Source organism: Poecilia reticulata, linkage group LG7 (assembly GCF_000633615.1).
Source record: "Poecilia reticulata strain Guanapo linkage group LG7, Guppy_female_1.0+MT, whole genome shotgun sequence".
Classification (NCBI taxonomy): Eukaryota; Metazoa; Chordata; class Actinopteri; order Cyprinodontiformes; family Poeciliidae; genus Poecilia; species Poecilia reticulata.
The window spans coordinates 23,296,779-23,314,924 of NC_024337.1; the positions used below are offsets into that span (position 1 = coordinate 23,296,779).

The following is an 18,146-nucleotide window of genomic DNA, read 5'->3' on the forward strand; positions in this document are numbered from 1 at the left end:
ACATTCTTAAAATAACTCCCAAGACTGTTAAAAGAGCATGTTTTTTTTTATTAACAAACACCATATTTACATGAACACAAAGCACAGTTCTGGATAAACAGCGTTACACAGTCAGGTCACATGAGGTTGGAGCAACACAAGACAGAAAATAGAAGAACATAATTTACCACCTTTTAACACAAAGGAAAAAAGAAATATTTACAAAGAAATGGACACATTTTCAGTTTGGACCAGCACAAGCAGAACCATAACTACAACCAGGACTTTGGGAAAAGTCTGTATTGCACCCAGAGGAAGACTAGTTTTGACATCTTAGAAGTTTTTTTTTTTTCCTACTAAGACTGATAATGTTACAATTAAGACTGATAATGTTACAATATTAGACCCTTTGTTTTCCTAATCCACTGAGCGATCAATAAGTGCAGTTTAAATTACAGGAATGAGATTTGAACTATTGCAAAGTCAACAAACAGAAGTGTATAGATGTTTTTTTCAGGATCCTAGCAATACATTCTGTTTGTCTGGCAGTGAAGAACTCTTAATATCACAGAGAAATCTAATGCTCGACATAAGCTGCTGCTGGCAGTACAGGAAAATTGTAAAAATGAATAGCAGTCAAGACTTTTTTTTGTTCATACAGTGCTTTGCAAAAACATTCAGACTCCTTGAACTTTTTCAAGTCAAAACCACAGATGGAGGTTGTAACCTTATGCAAAAGAACAGCACAAAGTTAGTCACAAGGACAATGGCAAGCCTTTCAAAATGTAGCTACATCATCAGAAAAAAAGCCCTAATGAGAGAAACAGTCAAGAGGGCCTGAGAAAGTACAGAAAAACTGTGGCTCACATAAGTGTGGGATAATCTGTCAACACAGAAAATTATTCTAACTAGTCACCCACACCACAAATCTGGCCTTTATGAAAGAGTGCTGAAGTTTGCTACGTGTAGTGGAGACAGCAAACGCATGGAAGAGGGTGCTTTGGCCTAAATGCCACACTAGATGTGGTGGAAAACTTTCTCTGCCCCGATTCCCCTGAATAGAACATCTCTACTATGAAGCATGATGGTAGGAACATTATACTGTGGAGATGCTGTATTTCAGCAGGGCCACGGAAGCTGATCAGAGTTTAATAGGTAAATGGATGAAGCTAAATGCAGTGACATCCTGGAAGAAAAACTACCAGAGGCTGCAAAAAACTTTAGACTTCAACATCCAGTAACAATAAAATGTTTTTAATCCAAATATATCCATATTTGACAGTGATCAAGAGAAAATCCAGACCTAAATCCAATTGAGAATATGTGGTAACTCTTAAAACTTGATACTCCTGGGCTTTAGATGTGCAGACCCCAAGACTTAAAGCTGTGTTTGCAACAGGTGGTTGTACTTATTCAGGGAGACTGGACCCAGCTGTTAAACATACTTTACAGATTTTTATATGTAAGCATTTCCAGACTCATGCACCAATTTGTGTTGGTCTATCACATTAAGCAGCAATAAAATCCATTACATTTTAAGGTTGCAATAACATGAAAAGGTTTAAGGGGTAATAATACTTTGCAAGGCACTGTAATTCTTTGTAAAAGCACACCAAAGCTAAACAAATGAGAAGCTGAAGTTTAAATTCAGTTGGTATCCAACCTGAGTCATGTGGAATGGAATGTATGTTGACTGAGAAAACACACTTTTTAACTCTTCTGCCTCGTACAATTGACTATTTTCTGTTCTCCAAACAGAAACATGCCATTTCTGGAGGAGATATGAAAGCTTCTCACTATGCACATGATCCGTTTGAACACCAGAGGGCAGTAGTGATTCACATAACATTAAGGCAACGGAAGCTCTGACAATACAAGAGTGGTGGGTAAACTGATGGATGCGTTCTAAAAAGTGCTGAAGTGAGTAATGCTAATCTTGTGTGCTCAGCTTTGTTAGTAAAAAGTTAAAAAGAAGTTGATTCAGAATAAAAGCCAAAACGGGTGGAGACACGAGTCCTAGCTTCAACCAGCTTCAGTCAGTTGTAATTACATACGGTGCAAACTTTGATAAATGCTACAACTGGTCACAGCTCAGGCTTTCACCGTGTACAGACAGAATATAAGTGTTGAACTGACAGGGAATGAAGCCCCCCAGATCTATTTAGGTGGAGATTTAATTCATCCACACATAACATCCATATCCAAACAGTTCAAGCTCCATTGTTTGCGATATGAAAAGGTATGACAATCTCCGTTGTTTGCGCCAAGTCAAAAAATACGCCTTGCAACTTTTGCTGTTTGTAATGATCGCCCTTCCCAGACCTGTCTGCTGTTTGGGGAGAAAAGTTGAAGTCAGAACAACAGCTTTCAGGTCTTTGGCAAACACAACACCTGGCACTTCAGAAATACTGACTCAGAAAAGCTGTTGTAATAAAATGCTTCAGATATAAAAGTAACACTCGCATGCCGTTTATTGTGTTTGAGCGCCTCTTTGCGAGGAGAACACTCTTTTCCAGTCCTTTGAAACTTTGAATTTCCTTATTTACATTTTCTATTTTTGGCAGATGTGCCTGTTGTACTGGTGCTTTTGTTGTCTCCCCGAGCCTTCACTTCTCCGCTCCCTTGGCTCTTCCTGCTTTGCTTCTGTATTTATGCATACAGATCCTAAAGTAAACAGGCAGCAGCACAATGGCTCATTCTGCAAACTCTGCCATAATTCAGCCCAACGGTCAAGATCTCAGCCAAACCAGCAGTAATATGCTAAATCACCATCCTCTATGACACACAGCTATTGACTGGGAATGCTGGTTGCTCCATCATCCTACCTGTTGTTTTCATCTGCTGAAATATGTTCTATACAGTAGAGTTAGCTCATAGTGAAAGCTGACAGAAAGAAAATAAATGATACTTTTATATAAACACAAATACCAACAATGGTAATTCCCAAATCCTGTAACAATGGACTGTTATTGTGAAACTGACTTTTCAGGGCCACACACAAGTAAATTACATGTTAAGAACTGAAACCCAGAAGGAGACGTCTGGTGCTATGAGAAGCTGTGGGATGTGTGTGTGAGTTTGCGTGTGCATGCGTGTGTGTGTGTGTGTGAAATCAGCCATTTTGGCTCCATGGGAATTTGCTGTATCACCTCCCTCGGTGGATGCCTTTCCTATTTACGTAGACCTGGAAAAGCAGGAAACATGGAAAGAGGGAAAAGAGGATTAGCACTTCTTGGGTTTCCTACTTACACACACACACGCGCACACACGCATATGTGCACATGTGTGCACACGCAAAACCAGCCCTGGATGAATTCATTCAGAACATAACTCCCTGTGGATTGGAGAGAGGAAAACGTCCTCCCTCCCATTAGAGACGAAGTTGATTAAACTGTCAGGAAGCCCATTAAATATTCATTTCATGTTGGCTGAGAATTATTACATGAGTTCTGTGGCTTATTGTCATGAACTTCTTTGCAACATTTAATTCATTAATCCAATTTTTGGACAGAAATATGTATTTGGTTAATGTGCTTCTCTTAGCTGCTTGTGACATGGACACACACACTTAATCAAGTCACAGCTGTACCATAGTAAGGCTTTGTATAAAATACTACAACAGAACGTAGCATGTTTCAGACTGTGGTTAATTAATACATTCAGGTATTATTTAAGTTTTGAAAAACAAGGCATTTTAATAATTTGGAGTGCCATTAAGACACTATTCATTTTTGGAACTTCAGTTCAGACTTTGAAACTAAAATGTATAACTAACAGAGTTATACATTTCAATAGATGCATTTCTGTTAATTTAGATGATTATGGTTGACAGCTAATAAAGACAATAAGTTGTTTCATCAGAAAAAAAACAAAAAACATTGCAGAACATATTGTGCCGAGAAGCATGTACAGTATATATACACTGAATACCAGCTCTGGGCTCTTATTGCATCAGTTATTGCAACAATGCAGCATAGAGACGATCTGCCTGTTCATCTATATGCTCTCTACTGAATTAACATTTCAGTGATATTCCAATTTATTGACATGGACCGGTAAAACGCTTTTTTTTTTTTTTATACTTTGAAGAACATAGTATTATTGATGTGAACAGTTAAGTTGTAGACACTGCAGATGTAGATGCAATGTCTTTTGGGTGACATACTTACAGCTGCATGGGCTTTAACAGGAGATGGGATGATTTTTCATTGACATGGTAGAGTGGGAATGGATCAAATCCACCAATAAAATCAACTGAAAATGAAAGATCAAACATATGATTTATGGAGCAAATAAAAAACAGAACAACACAAAACGACAGAAAACAAAACAAAAGCACATTAAAGTAACAAAACGTCACAAAAAAAAGATAAGTCACTATATGAACATGGAATAAAATGTAAAAGAAAATTTATGCATTGATGTCATTTTAAAGAGAAAAGCTTCCTAGTTATTTTATCTTTGACCAAGTTAAAAAAAAAAAATGTCTTGCTGAAACTTTTTTTAAATCTGTGCATCTGCCTGCAGCCAAAGGGGAAAGCTTAGGAACAGGTGATAGCTTGCCAGCTGTTAAAATAGCCTCAGCCTTTTTATCGCGTAGAAACAGAAGCAGCCTTCAGCCACCAAATAAATAGCCTTTTTTTGCTTATCCTCCCTTTAAAGAGTTCAGATTGTAGATCAACTGGCGATTGCCATGTAATGCAAGGAACAGAAGAGCACGCTTGTTGCAAAGTGCTGTGAACCCTTTCACCAGTGAGAAGAAACAGTCCTGAGATGGTGGAAGAAAAAAAACCCTCGAGACCGGTTACAATGGCAGAGGAAAGAAAGCGGAGGCAGGGGTGCGTCACGCCTGTCGGTCTGACTGACAGGGGCTGAGAAGATTAAGTTAAGGGAGTGCGTGTAAAAGAGGACAGCATGTCCAGGAACTGTGAGTCGTGTGTGAACTGCAGGGGGAGAAACTGAGGCTGAATTTGATTCAGTTCAGAAAGACAACAAACAAATAGTGCTCTAATAAAAGAGGAGAAATAGAAAGATCTGTTACATTCCACAAATGAACAGCCGCCAAGGAAAAACGCACATGGGGAAACCTACTGGGACTCGGCCCTATCCTGGTAACTGGAGACCGAGGTGGTCAGCTGGACACTGATAGACGGTCAGGGTGGGAGCCAGGGGGCCAGTTGGGGTTACGCTGGCCTACGCTTTTCCTGTGACCCTGCCCTGCTTCCCAGGGCATTTACCATTTCATCTGCAAACCAGATACAGACACACACCTGCCACAAGCGCACGTCTCCCCGGGTATTTCTACACAAATAGCTTTCTCATTATAAGTGGGTGGGGATCTACCCCCCATTATGATAAGCTATGCTGTGCAATATAGTTAACTGATAATTATATTTGCCATTTTTAGACACAATAACACCTCAGGGGACTTCATGGTCAGGTTAAAATATTCATCAGTCAGACAAAGACTGTAGCTCAGAGAGAATTATAGAATGCCTTAAATATGAACATGGGATACTTGGGATCTGGTGCTAATCATATTTTTTTTCCCCCCAACAATCTAAGTCTAAATCACGTCTGTCAATCTGTTTTACTATTTGTTTCACCACAAAGCCTGTGTGAAATAGATCATACTATTTGTAAGCTTTCTCTTTCCACCAGGATTCTTTTGCGAACATTGCATGCATCCCGAATTTTTGCGACTGTGCATATCCATTCAAAAGATAGCTTAAAGAAAATCATCATCAGCTCACAAGCAGAAGAAGAAAACAATATTTATGTTTTTAAGAAATATGAAATATATGTTTTTCCTTCTTTTCAGTTGGGTTTTCCTTTGGTTCTGAGAAAACGTTGCACAAAATGATCCCTATGAGGCTCAATCTGAAAACTGTACACCGTGCTCATGCAGGTCATCAGGACCAATCCGAGAATGAATACAGGTGAGTGCTTGTCGGCGACATTCTACCGTTTCTCAGACAGCTGCCAGCCTGTTGCTGTGCTGAACAGAATGTCCCTGAAACACTAGTAACTGAACTTCACACTGCTTAAATCAAACAGTTGTAGCCATGAAGAAGCAAGACAACTTTTTTTCTGAATATTTTGTTCAAACACAATTAACAGGAACATCGTCGCCCCTCCTGCATAGAACAGTATGTTGTCAAAATCCACTGTTTTGAAAAAAAAAAACAACTTTTGTTCATTGTTTATTCTGCTCCATTGGATCACCATGAAGAAGCACAACAAACCTGAAAAGTTTTGAAATAAATAAAGGCACTATCAGCTTAGAATAACATTCACTCTCTATGGACCATATTGTTTGCCTGCTAGTTCTGTCTTGAACCCTGTCTTCTGTTTTCTTGTGTCTCTGTCCTGTCTCACATCCCCAGTTGGATATGAAAAGTATGGATATGAAACAGATCTGTTTATCCTTTAAACGTGAGACTTGTATTCATTTTACGCAATGTTCAGAATGAAGAAATCTGTGGAAAGGGATCTTAATCCTTATTGAAACACTTTTGTTATTCTGAGTTCTAGGAGTGTTAACCCTATTGCCAAAAATGTCAACATGAAATAAGGGGACTAGTATTTACAAATGACAGGCAGATGTGTTTTTTTTTGGTGTCGTTGTTGTTGTTTTTTTTGTTTTTTGACAGGATAAATGGCTAAGGCGGTCTCTTCCTGGCAGATTTTTTACTTGATCAGGCATATGCAAGAATTGACAGGTATGTGGGTCAGAAATGCAGTTCAGGATGTAATGCAAGACGGAAACGTTTTAGTTCAAATGAAAACTTCCGCAATCTCCTGACAAGTGTGTAAAATGTTTGGTGATTTGTGCTGAATTCAAAGAGAAATGTAGAAAAAAAGAGCAGGAGGGTAAAAGTGGGGTTGGTGGGGAAAAAAGGCAAAGTGTGGGGAAGATCAAGAAAAACATGTAAGGGACAGCAGAGACTAAAACAGACAGTCAGATAAAGAGCAGACGGATGAGGTCGGTACTTCAAAGCCTGTCTGTTACACTGGCTCTCCATCTGTCACTGTCCACCCACAGCACTACACAACCATTGCTGCTGTAAATTTACTGTAACGACCAGCTTAGCAGTTTTGTTATATTTGCGCGAGACTTGATGTGATGAGTTTGTTCGAAGTTAATTATCAATGATAATTAACTTCGAAAAGATACTTTCATGAATGATGGCTTGAATGTTTGGTATTTTTGGTGGACCTGTGTTTTATCTGAGGTTGAACAAAGTATCTTTTTGTGTGTGTGTGTGTGTGTGTGTGTGTGCGAGTGTGTGTGTGTGTGTGTGTATGATTGGGTCTGCTTCAACATTTATCAGATGCCCTCCTTGCACGACTGCTTGATGGACGAGGCTGCACTCGGCATTACAGAGACTGCTGATCCACACTACATTTCTCACTCTATTTGCATAAATTCATCCCCAAACTTGAAATGAATCTCCATGATGCTGCCTACCGACACCCAGACATTTTATAACTCTTCAGCAATAAAACTGTCTTCTGTGAGAGTTATTTGTATTTCTGTTCCACACCAGCTGCTGCTTCTTGTTTTTATTTACAATATATTTTACTTGCAGCAGCACCTCTGTTTCTTTGTGCATCTGCAGAAATGGCTAGCCAGCAAATCTGGAAGCAGCCATTCTCTGTATTCTCTACCTTAGCAGATGCAGGAGAAGCCGGCATTTATTTTAAGTGGTCGGCAAACAACTGGTCTCACTTAGTTTTTAAATAAAACTGCCAGCTCTTCAGCAGCTTCAACTATTTCAGTATGGCTGCCTTCTAGTGTCTAGTTTCCCTCTAATGAGGATTTACTGCTTTTCACAGGCTCATTTGTGCATCACCGTTTTTCCATTTGCAAAATGTTTCATGTTGCTGCATTTAAGGCTGTTGTTGAGCAATAATACATGCGCATTTAGATGAGCGTGCTTCTTCATATTTTGAAACCAGTTTGATGACAATTAGGAAATAAAGTCAATGGTTTGTTTTACTAAGAGCTCAATGTGCTGTCCTTGTGCTCCGTTCGGAGGTGGACAATTCCTGTCAACTGAGAGCCTTTAGGAAAGAGTTAAGCTATTTCAGGCAGAAATCTCCCTTGAAGACACATGCGGTTGTCTGCTGTGGTGCAGCCTGGTTAGGTGGTTACCCCTCCACCCACCCCCCCTGTGCACTTCTATCATCATCAGTAAAGTAGCTCTAACTTTATCTATTCAGTAATCAAAGTAAATGCCAGCCAGTTGCTAAAGATTTGTCGGCTGCGCATTCCTGATGTAAATCTGATATTTATTCAAAATGTGCTCTACTAGATTGAGATTAGGTGACTATGGAGGTCATTAAAGTACACTGAGTTCATTGTGCTACTTGGGAAACAGGTCTGAAATGATCTAAGAGGCCCGAAGTGTTCCCCTTTGAAAATATCTTCCACACCTGCACACCGTCACCACCGACATGAACTGTTCAAGGCAGGAGTCTTCCATGTTTTTATGTTTACTCCGATATGCTGTCCTAGTTTCCAGTTCTTAGATGACAGCAGTGAACAGTGAGAGTGTGGTTTTCCATTGCTTTAGCCCCATCAGATTCAGACTTTGATATCTTTTTCAGACCCTTATCTGTAAACTAACTCATGAGATGGATGTTAAGATCCCAGAAGATCAGCAGTTTTAGAAACTGCTGATCAACTATCCCAAGTTTAAAGCAATTTAAAACTCATCCCTTTTCTGACACTTGACGTGAATTAAGTTGTCTTCACGATGCCGTCATGCACGAATGAACTGAATTGCTACCACTTGATTTATTGACTACCTATATTTGTTAAGGAGGATTTGAACAATGCACTTAATAAAGTGGATGTTGTGCAAGTGTGGGTGTCAAATTTGAATTAAAATTCTGGCAGAAAGAACCCATTGTGTTTTTTTTCAACATTGTGAGTTTCTTAAACTTGGAAAGTGTGTTTTTGTGTAAAGAACAGGTATTTAAATTATATCTTTGCATCTGGGAGAAATGGCGACATATAAAACTGATTGGAGTGGAAGTTGTAAGAATCAGGGTTCCTTAAAAACACATACTAGCTTCGTTGTGAATCAACTTGTCAAATTAATACAAAATAAAACATGCATTTTTCCTCTTTTGTTATTGCTGATTAAGAAAAACAATGAGAATTTTAATTGCGTGTGCTCTAAACATTTTGAATATTATAGTGCAAAAATCTTCAAAATTTGACCTTTTTCATCCTGACTTAGCTTAAAAAAACTGCAAAGCCATCCATCCATCCATCCATCCATCCATCCATCCATCCATCCATCCATCCATCCATACATACATACATACATACATACATACATACATACATACATACATACATACATACATACATACATACATACATACATACATANCATACATACATACATACATACATACATACATACATACATACATACATACATACATCCATCCATCCATCCATCCATCCATCCATCCATCCATCCATCCATCCATACATACATACATACATACATACATACATACATACATACATGGTCTGCTGCTGATGTGACTCAGCATGAAGGGCGGCATCGTAATTAGAAGACGAGATGAAGTGAGCTTATCCCAGCACTAGGCAGCTAACTCCATGACCTACTTTGCAAAGAGGATTTTACCCACTACTCACTCTGCCGGTGTGCCTGCTTGCCGCTGATAACTGGAGAACAAATTCATACATAGAAATGCTCAACAAATCAGCCAACCAGTCAAAGTCAGCTAAACATACAGGGATACAAGCAGAACATCGGGATGAGTGAGTGCAGACATGCAGCCTCTCTCTAAGTCATGGGGGTAGAGAGAGTTTGAGACATTGCAAACACACTCACACCCTTATTATTATTAATAAAGTCTGAAAGTCTGGTTAAGCCCTCAGCTGATAGAATATGATGCTTGTTATTGCATCGAGTGTTTCATTGCAATCTTTTTACCAAAGTCTGAGCACTCACATATAACTCTGTCTTCTCCCTGGAGACTGTACAGCGTGAGAAGAATTCCTGTTTTATCTCCCTCTTCGTGAAAAGCTCATCTTGTTTTCTTTTTCTCTCTTTTTTTTTTTTTTGCTGAATGTTGCCTCATCTCCTTCTTCTCGTTCCTGCTAAACACCTCCCTCAGCTCCTCTCATGCACTCCTCCTTTCATCCTCCCATTTATTTTCCGTTTTCCAGGGGATTCTTTCTACCTTCCTCCGCCTCAATTGGGTGCAATCAGCTGTGGGATTTATCGACTGGCGAGGTGCTTAATAAGGCTGACATAACAAGTGACCAGAGACCAGCAAGTTTGTACGAGCGCACCTCATTAAGGATCGGAAGACTGAGATTGAAAAACAGGCTGAGAGAGACGGGCTCCTTAAACAAACCAGAATTAGATTTAGACGTGAGGATATTGCATCTACCTGTGAAGCACTCAGGAATTGGAACTGACACAAACGAGGGAGCGGCGCACAGAGGAGGAGAGATGCCGAGGCAGTCAGTGAGCTCAGTGAGGAGATTTGCTTTAATGTGCACATCAAATACGACGAGAAAAAGAGAGCAGAAAAGTGCACGAGCTGGTCTTTGTGCTGTGTGTGCTGTGCACCTGTGTCTGCATGAGCAAATATTGCTGTGCACACACAAGCTGATTACAATAACAAAGAGCCGGGAAGCAATGCTGCAGCCTTTCACTTTGACAAAGCCTAGATCAGAGAACAACTGCAGGATAATTAAAACCAATAAAAACAACTCCCTGTTTTTTCTTTTTTTTTTCTTAACTCTGAGCTGTTGTTTCACTTCCTTGTTACTTTTCTTCCCGTTTTTGAGAGCGGATATGATTTTCAACAAACCCAAGTAAACAGCGCTCAACAAAATGTATGAATTACAAAGAAGAAAAAAGAGACAAGGAGAAGTTTTTGTACTGAAAGTTTTTTTCTCTCTCTCTGTCAACTAAAGCTGTGTTGCTGTGGGAAGATTATTTAGGGGTGACTGGTGATTAAATGGTACTTCCCAGAGTTGAGGGGTGGGGCAGCTGGGTGGTGATACTAACCACTCACAGCCTGTGGGTTTCTGGAATGTGACCACCGCTGAACAGCTTGTAACACTGGTCTGCATGACACGCACTAAAACCACATCAGGGTTCTTCATATTACAAGAATTTTCTGTTTCAGCACATAAACACGTTACTTCGGAGAAGTACAGTTCATTTGCAAAATCAAAATGTTATTCATACCTTGTAAAGTTTTTCTGTTTGTCACATTACAACCATGAACTCTGGTATTTTTATTGGGATTTTATGTTACACAAAAACGTAAATAGTACAGAATTGTGAATTTGAAGGACAAAATAATTTAGATTTTTTTCCCCCCAAAATAAAATAAAAAAAAAGAAAAACACTTTTTACTAATTTTATGGCTGAAATTCTGTGGCTGAGACTGAATTTTTTTGCCTACTCTTCTTCACTAAACAGCTCAAGCTCAATCAGCCTGGACTGACGTCTGTGAATGTCAATTTTTCAGTCTTGCCACCGATTCTCAATTTGAGTCTGGATTTTAACTGAGCCATTCCAATACCTGAAAGAATCTATATATAAAACATTCCACTGAAGTTCTGGTTTTGTGTTTAGGATAATGTCCTGGTTGAAGTTACACCTCAACAGAAGTTGAGCAATCTCTAACATCATCTTCATTCATCTTCCCATTGGTGCAGTGTTTCTCAACCTTTTTCTGGCCAGTGCCCCCCTAGCCTTTATCCAGGTCCCTCACCACCCCCCACCAAAGAATTTGTAGGCTACTTTGCACTGACTATTATTTTATTATTAATATTACTATCACTATTGTAAATGTTTTGATTTTTATGCTTGTTTCTGTATTTATCATCAAAAATAACTTCCCAGAGAACAAAAAAGCCATGTGAATAGAAATTATTTTCAYAGGTGTCTAMRAAAAATGCAATGAACATTCAAGTTAAAATTTGTAGGCCTAACAGCAGCCAATCAGAGTGGAAAAAATATTCTTTTTCTGTACCATTTTCTAGTTGTTAAATCTTGCACAAAATGACCAGATAAAAGATGAACAACATGCCAGTTTAAACTTTGATCTATTTGCAAAACGACTGAGCTCTGCAACATTAAAACATGGATAGTACTGTAATTACATTAATCATAACTCTTCTTTACCTTATATCTGGAAATGGTGTCTATTTATTCTTGCCATACAGTCCTCTGTATTAAGTTTGGCTCGAAAGGTCTTGCCATACAAGTTGATTCCTCTGTATTTAGTTTAGTTTCTTAGTTTATTCTTGCATTTTGTTCCTCATTCATTTCCATTTAGTTTCCTTTGATTAGTWTTATCCTCTCTTGGTTTATTGYTATGTCCACTTTAGTTTYTTTCCTGTTGCTAGATTTATTTTATCGTTTATTGRCCACCAGTAATCTTCACTCATCACCTGCTGCGCCGCCTAATCATCATGTGTTTCACATCATGTATTGATTGTTCACTGTTCAGCGTCAGATTCTCTGTTTTTATGCCATAATTCACATCTAGTTCGTTGCTTTGTTTTATATCCCGCTTCTCCTGTTTCAGAGTTTTGCATAATGTGCGCGGCGTTTTTTTTTTTTTTTTTAACCCCCTAAGGTGCAGGGCGGTCGGGAAGCGTATCGATGGGGAAAAGGCAGACTGACATAAACCTTTTAAAACAATGCAAAGAATTTTGGTATTCTAATTATTGAAAAGTGCTGTGATAGAAACGGGTTCTATCACACCCGTTTCATACCGGACCACTTACAGCACCAGTGTTAACGCTATAAAATGAACTCTCTCTATCGTGGTATCAACCGTGGAGGGATTTCTTTMTTTAAATGGSTTCATTTTTCAGAGGGATACAAAGTGAGGGTATCGTGATTTTAGTACATGTTTATAAGAGTGATTTTCTGTTGTCCTTCCATGGAAGCGGGCAGCTTTCAAATGGAAATAAAACAATTTTTAATATAAGTTGCTGCTTAACATGATCACAGAACTGCCGAAACATATGTACAAAAATACCAGACAAAGTGAATCACAGCAACGTCATCAGCCGGTGTAACGCTGAACTGATGCTGTGAAGCTACCAGTAGCAGGAGCGGATCTGYGCCAAGAAGCTACAAACACTGAATAGAAGGAGAGCTGCCATCGATACCGTTGCAGCCAAGCATGATTTAATGTTACACAATGCAGTTTTAGCAAGTTGCTCAAAGTCTAAACTGGTATTGTTGTGCATTTAAGGTGTAAAGTTTACCTTCGACCAGGAAGGAATCCCAGTGCCCCCCTTTTGGAAAAATTTCTGCCAGTCTGAAAAATTCTCTGACAAATTTCCTGCTGTCCTCTGAACACCCCCTGGGAGGCGGTACCGCCCACGTTGAGAACCGCTACATTAGTGTCAGTTCTGACAGCACCTTTTAAATTTAGTTTTAGATAGTGTTTTGATCAAAAATGTGATTTAGTTCTGGGAACAATTTATCAGTTTGAAGTAATTTTAGTCGACTAAGTAGGTTTAGCTGACTAATTATGACGCCATGGAGGAATTTTTCAGACTTCACTGGAAAACTTTAGATGACACGATGGCCTGCTTCCTGCTCCAAGTTAATCATGTCCTCCCTATTTATTGTTGCTCCATACCCTTAGAAAAAAAAAGTGTAAATTTTGTTAAATATGAATGGTCCCATTCACTCTTTTCTTTCTTCCCAGTGTCAACAATTAACTACATTATTGGGATACTGACTATTTTGGCTCTACACAAACCATTCTCACTTTCTAACTTTTTCTACCTATCCACATCAGAACCTTATCTTTTCATTTTTTGAAGGAAAATGTAAAGTCATTTTTGACATAATTCATAATTCAAGTCATTTTGGAGTTTTTTTAATTTTATTTTCATTTTGTTTTAAAAAAAACAGTATGGCAAGCTATTTATTAATAAATAAAAAAGAAATATGAAATGCAAATTCAGGTCAACAATAATCCAGTTCAAATAAATTGTGTAGGCTGTTAGAAAATGCCAAAAGGCCATCCAGTTAATAAAATCAGAGAGCTGCATTGAACCCTTTAGAGTCAACTCACTCAGCAACAGCTCAATTCAAACAATGATTCAAACAATCCTAACAAATCCTCATAAATCACCTCTGTACATCTTGTTTATTCAATTACTTTACACCCACAACCTCCCTCTCCACGCCCATTTCCAAAATATCTCTTAAAGCAAATTCTTACACATGAGAAAAATGCAGCCTGGCGTCACTGCAGAACAAATCAGATATTTATGACCACCAGTGGTCCCAAGATCAAATGTTTCCTAACCTATGATCGACTAACCTCAGGCAGGACCCCCGACCCGCTCTCTGTAAGGTCACAGCAGCTTGGCAATTCATCACAAACGTCCATCTCTGGTTCCCAATCTTCCCATGACTTATTTAGTGCCACCTCCTCGTCATTTCCCACACCCTTCCCTCATTCTTTCTGCCTGTTACTGCATGACAGGGCAAGAATAAGACTGGACCAATATTTGAAGTACAAAAGGAGATTGTTCCGCATGGTGAGAACTTCAGGACGAGGACAGAGATCTAACAAGAGTAAAGTGCATGCGTGTGATCAAAAGTGGTGGGACAGGTGTAGTCGTGGCACCTATAAATACACAACAGCAGATTTGCTTAGTCTTCAGAAAGCTAGAGTGAAAAAACAAGGGCACATGGGGAGAAAAGAGTAAAAAAATCCTAATCAAAGTCTCAAATGTACCCAAAGTAACACAGACGTGAGGCAGACAGAGAAAGCAATGAATGCATGTGTGAAACTGAAACCGATCTGAAGAAAAAAAAAACCAAAAAAACTGACTAGACTTATGGAAGCATTGAGAAGTAACAAATGGACCCTTTGGTACTGAAGAAAAAAGAGTGAGAGGCCTCAGCTGGTGTGGGGGAGGAAAGAGGAGAGAGACATGGAGAAGCTGAAGCTGTGAGACAGAGGGGTGTGACTGGAAGTGGGTGAGGAAGATGTAGCTCAACAGTTTTAAGCTCAGGCGTTTATTGTGTCTGGGGCTGAATCTGGGTGTGATCCAATTTTTGCTGCAAAGTTCCTTTTCAGTACTGTTTCTATGTGCGTGTGTGTGTCACTCACAACTGTCCTCCTCCTCAGTGATGGCACTGACAACATAGCAGGCGTACACGAAGCCCAGGAGCTGTGAACACACAGAAATGAGAGAGGTTATTCTCCATAGAGCTGACAGTTAGAAACCTGCATGATTCCAGAAGAAAGACAATCCAACACAGGACATTAAAAAAAAAAAAGCTTCCAGTGGGCAGATGGTAAAACTCATAAAACCATATCTTATTTACTGGTAGATTAAATCAGTCAGTTCCAGGACTGCCCTGTATTTAACACCATAATCCAAATTTAGCTTCTTACCTCAAATTAATGTTGATTCCCATAAATTCTGACCAGTTTCTTACATAAAGCATTCGCACAGAATGTTTGCTGCTGACACCATGTTTCACCATCGCAATGGTGTGCTGGTGATGATGTGCAGGCCAAAAGAAAAAAAGTTCAGTTTGTGTCTCATCGGACCAGAAAGCCTTCCGCTGCATGTTCGCTCTGCCTCTTATCTGCTCTACATGGCTTGTGAAAACATTTTAAACACGATTTTTAAAGACTAATCTTGTAAACCTCTGGATTGAACATTGCTTTGTGAGATGTTCGAAGTTTGGTGTTCTGTTTGTACATTAAAGTTCTCAAACAAACCTCTGAGGATTTTCATAGCCACTTCTCCTCACTGGATGTAATTTTTGATTCTGTGTATTCTGTTAACGAACACGTAAAGGTAGACACGGATAATCTGAAAAGCTTTAATCTGTACTTTTTCCATTTATGCAACACTTATGAATTATTTTCCCTGGACTTTGTTTTGAATTTGTTTGACTTGTAGTTGGAGTACTGATTAACTGTAACTACTATTATTATTATGCATGTGTCTGAGTGTTTTAGATCGAATAAACTAAAACTATCAACCATCCTTATATTAATATTAAAATATACATAAGAGAACTATTTTTACTTATTAGGTGAAGGCAGTTGTTCTACTGAATTTTGTTTTGGGATATCAGAATAAAAAATGAAAATGTCACAGCTGTGCTCTACTTTGTGTTGGTCTATCAAATAAAATCTGAAGGACTTTGTGGTTGAAATGTGGAAAAAATGCACAAAAAAGTGTTAACATTTTTCCAGGGCACTATTGTAAAAACAGCTGACAAATATCAGCCATAGATCATACAAACATTTTCACATCTCTTATCACTGTTGGAGTATGTATTGCTTTCTTTTGTGTCTAAATCACCTCACATATACAGACAGCTGTGGCTCAAGTGACTGAGAAATCCAGTATTTTCATTTCCTAATTTAAGTTAATCATCAACATTCATGCAAAAATAAATAAATTGTCATTTATTTCTCATTAATGTGTGACGTCAGATTTGGACTAAAGCAATTCTGGTGTTATAACAAAGTCAGAAATGAACTGAAACAGAAAAGCCAAAAAATGCCTTTCTGTCGGGGAAGGCAACACATTTTACGAAGGTGTGGAAAGAAACGAGCAAAACGTAAAATCCCTGCCATACATAAAGCTCAGAGGGAGGGATGATTCTCCAGTGCCACTATATTCCAGAGCTGCAACCAACTCGGTGTGAACAGAAGGTGTTAAGTGCTCTGAGGAATTGCCAGAGTAAAGAAAGCTGAAAGACAACCTTCACTGAATATAATTCTGGGGCTTTAGAGTGAAGACTTGGCCAAGAAACACACAAACACCAGAAGACAAGATAGAGATTTCTTTGGCAGATGAAATGGGTGTGTGAGCTTTGAAGGAGCACATGGGTGGGCCAGAGATAGTCAGCTTTCTTCCAGACTCAATGTGAACTGACAAAGATTTTCCAAAACTATCAGACAAAAGAGAATATTTTTTGCAGAACTAATTCATCCGAATAGAAGAATCATCAGCAGATGATCTGACTGAGGCTGAACCTCTGAATGTGACATTTTTATGGGTATAAAATGTGTTGAAAGATCAATAGAATGACTCGGGATAGGTTAGCTATAGGCTTACTAGTCATTCAAATTTTAAAGTGGCAAAAACTTTTAGTAAAATAATTGTAATTTGGCAAATTAGTTACATCTAAACTTGAAGCAAATTGGTTAACTAAAGAAGTTTGGTCAAGAGTTGACTGACTGACTTGTCCGTCAATATATTTGACCTACGAATAAAATAAACCATTGTCTTTGGTCATACATGAGTCATGAGAAAAAATGTATCTAAAGGCAAAAATTAATGATAAACGGCAACTATTTAAGGCAGAGCACTATTTAAATCCGAGTATGGGAATATTAGCGTTAAAAAGTTTTTATTAGGAAACAGAGAAGCATCAGTCAGGCGTTAACTGGCCAAAAATGATTTCCACTTTTCTTTAAAATACGAGCTGCCAATTCAGGTGTTGGTCGATTCTAATTTTCTTACAAAGTACTTTAACAAAAAGAATCTCATTTGTGTAAATTTTGTTTTAATTCAATAAGTAAGTGTAGCAAATATTGGACATAAAAGGGAACAAGTTTAAAGAATTTGTCAACTAATGAGTCAAAGATTGTATCTAAACTTTTTACGACGGTTTACTAATCCCCAGAAAAAAGTACTTTAAAGAACATATTGTGTGTTCATGTATTTACAGATTTGGAAAACTGTAAGATTTTAATTTTGAGGTATTTAATGAACAAGGAGATCACTAAAACCTTTCAGTATTTGACCTGCAGGCTAGCGATCAGAGCCAACTGGCAGGAGAAAACGGGAAACTTGTCAGTTTTGATCATTTACCGCTGAATTATTACAAAAACAAAAAACAAAAGAAAACAAAGAATCACATAGAGAGAGAGAGCAATCCAGGCTTCATTGCAATCATAAAACTAATTTGTGCTCCAAAGTTTCTGAGGGTTGGCTGCCGCAGTAGCTTAAAGCATGTCTGCATAAACACACAAGAAAGCACAGAGCAGGAGGACTCATGTGTGGACAAACACACAGCCTTGAGAGGAGCCCATGGCACAGGCAGATGGCCGCCATCAACTCTGAAGCAGACACATCG

General features: G+C 38.7%; 1 protein-coding gene across 2 annotated transcripts in view; it reads right to left on the reverse strand.

Annotated features, from left to right (window-relative positions):
• Positions 1 to 27: 27 nt before the first annotated feature.
• nkain4 (sodium/potassium transporting ATPase interacting 4) overlaps positions 28 to 18,146 on the reverse strand; it is a 58,618-nt gene continuing 40,499 nt past the window's right edge. Inside the window, exons 5-7 of one of the 2 annotated variants that reach the window (XM_008413926.2) lie at positions 15,148 to 15,208; positions 4,149 to 4,233; positions 28 to 3,163 (exon numbers count right to left, since the gene is read on the reverse strand). In XM_008413926.2, the coding sequence (XP_008412148.1) occupies positions 3,154 to 3,163; positions 4,149 to 4,233; positions 15,148 to 15,208 (156 nt within the window). In that variant the 3' untranslated portion in view covers positions 28 to 3,153. The remainder of the gene's footprint in view (positions 3,164 to 4,148; positions 4,234 to 15,147; positions 15,209 to 18,146) is intronic. The other variant, XM_008413927.2, reaches the window with a different exon arrangement.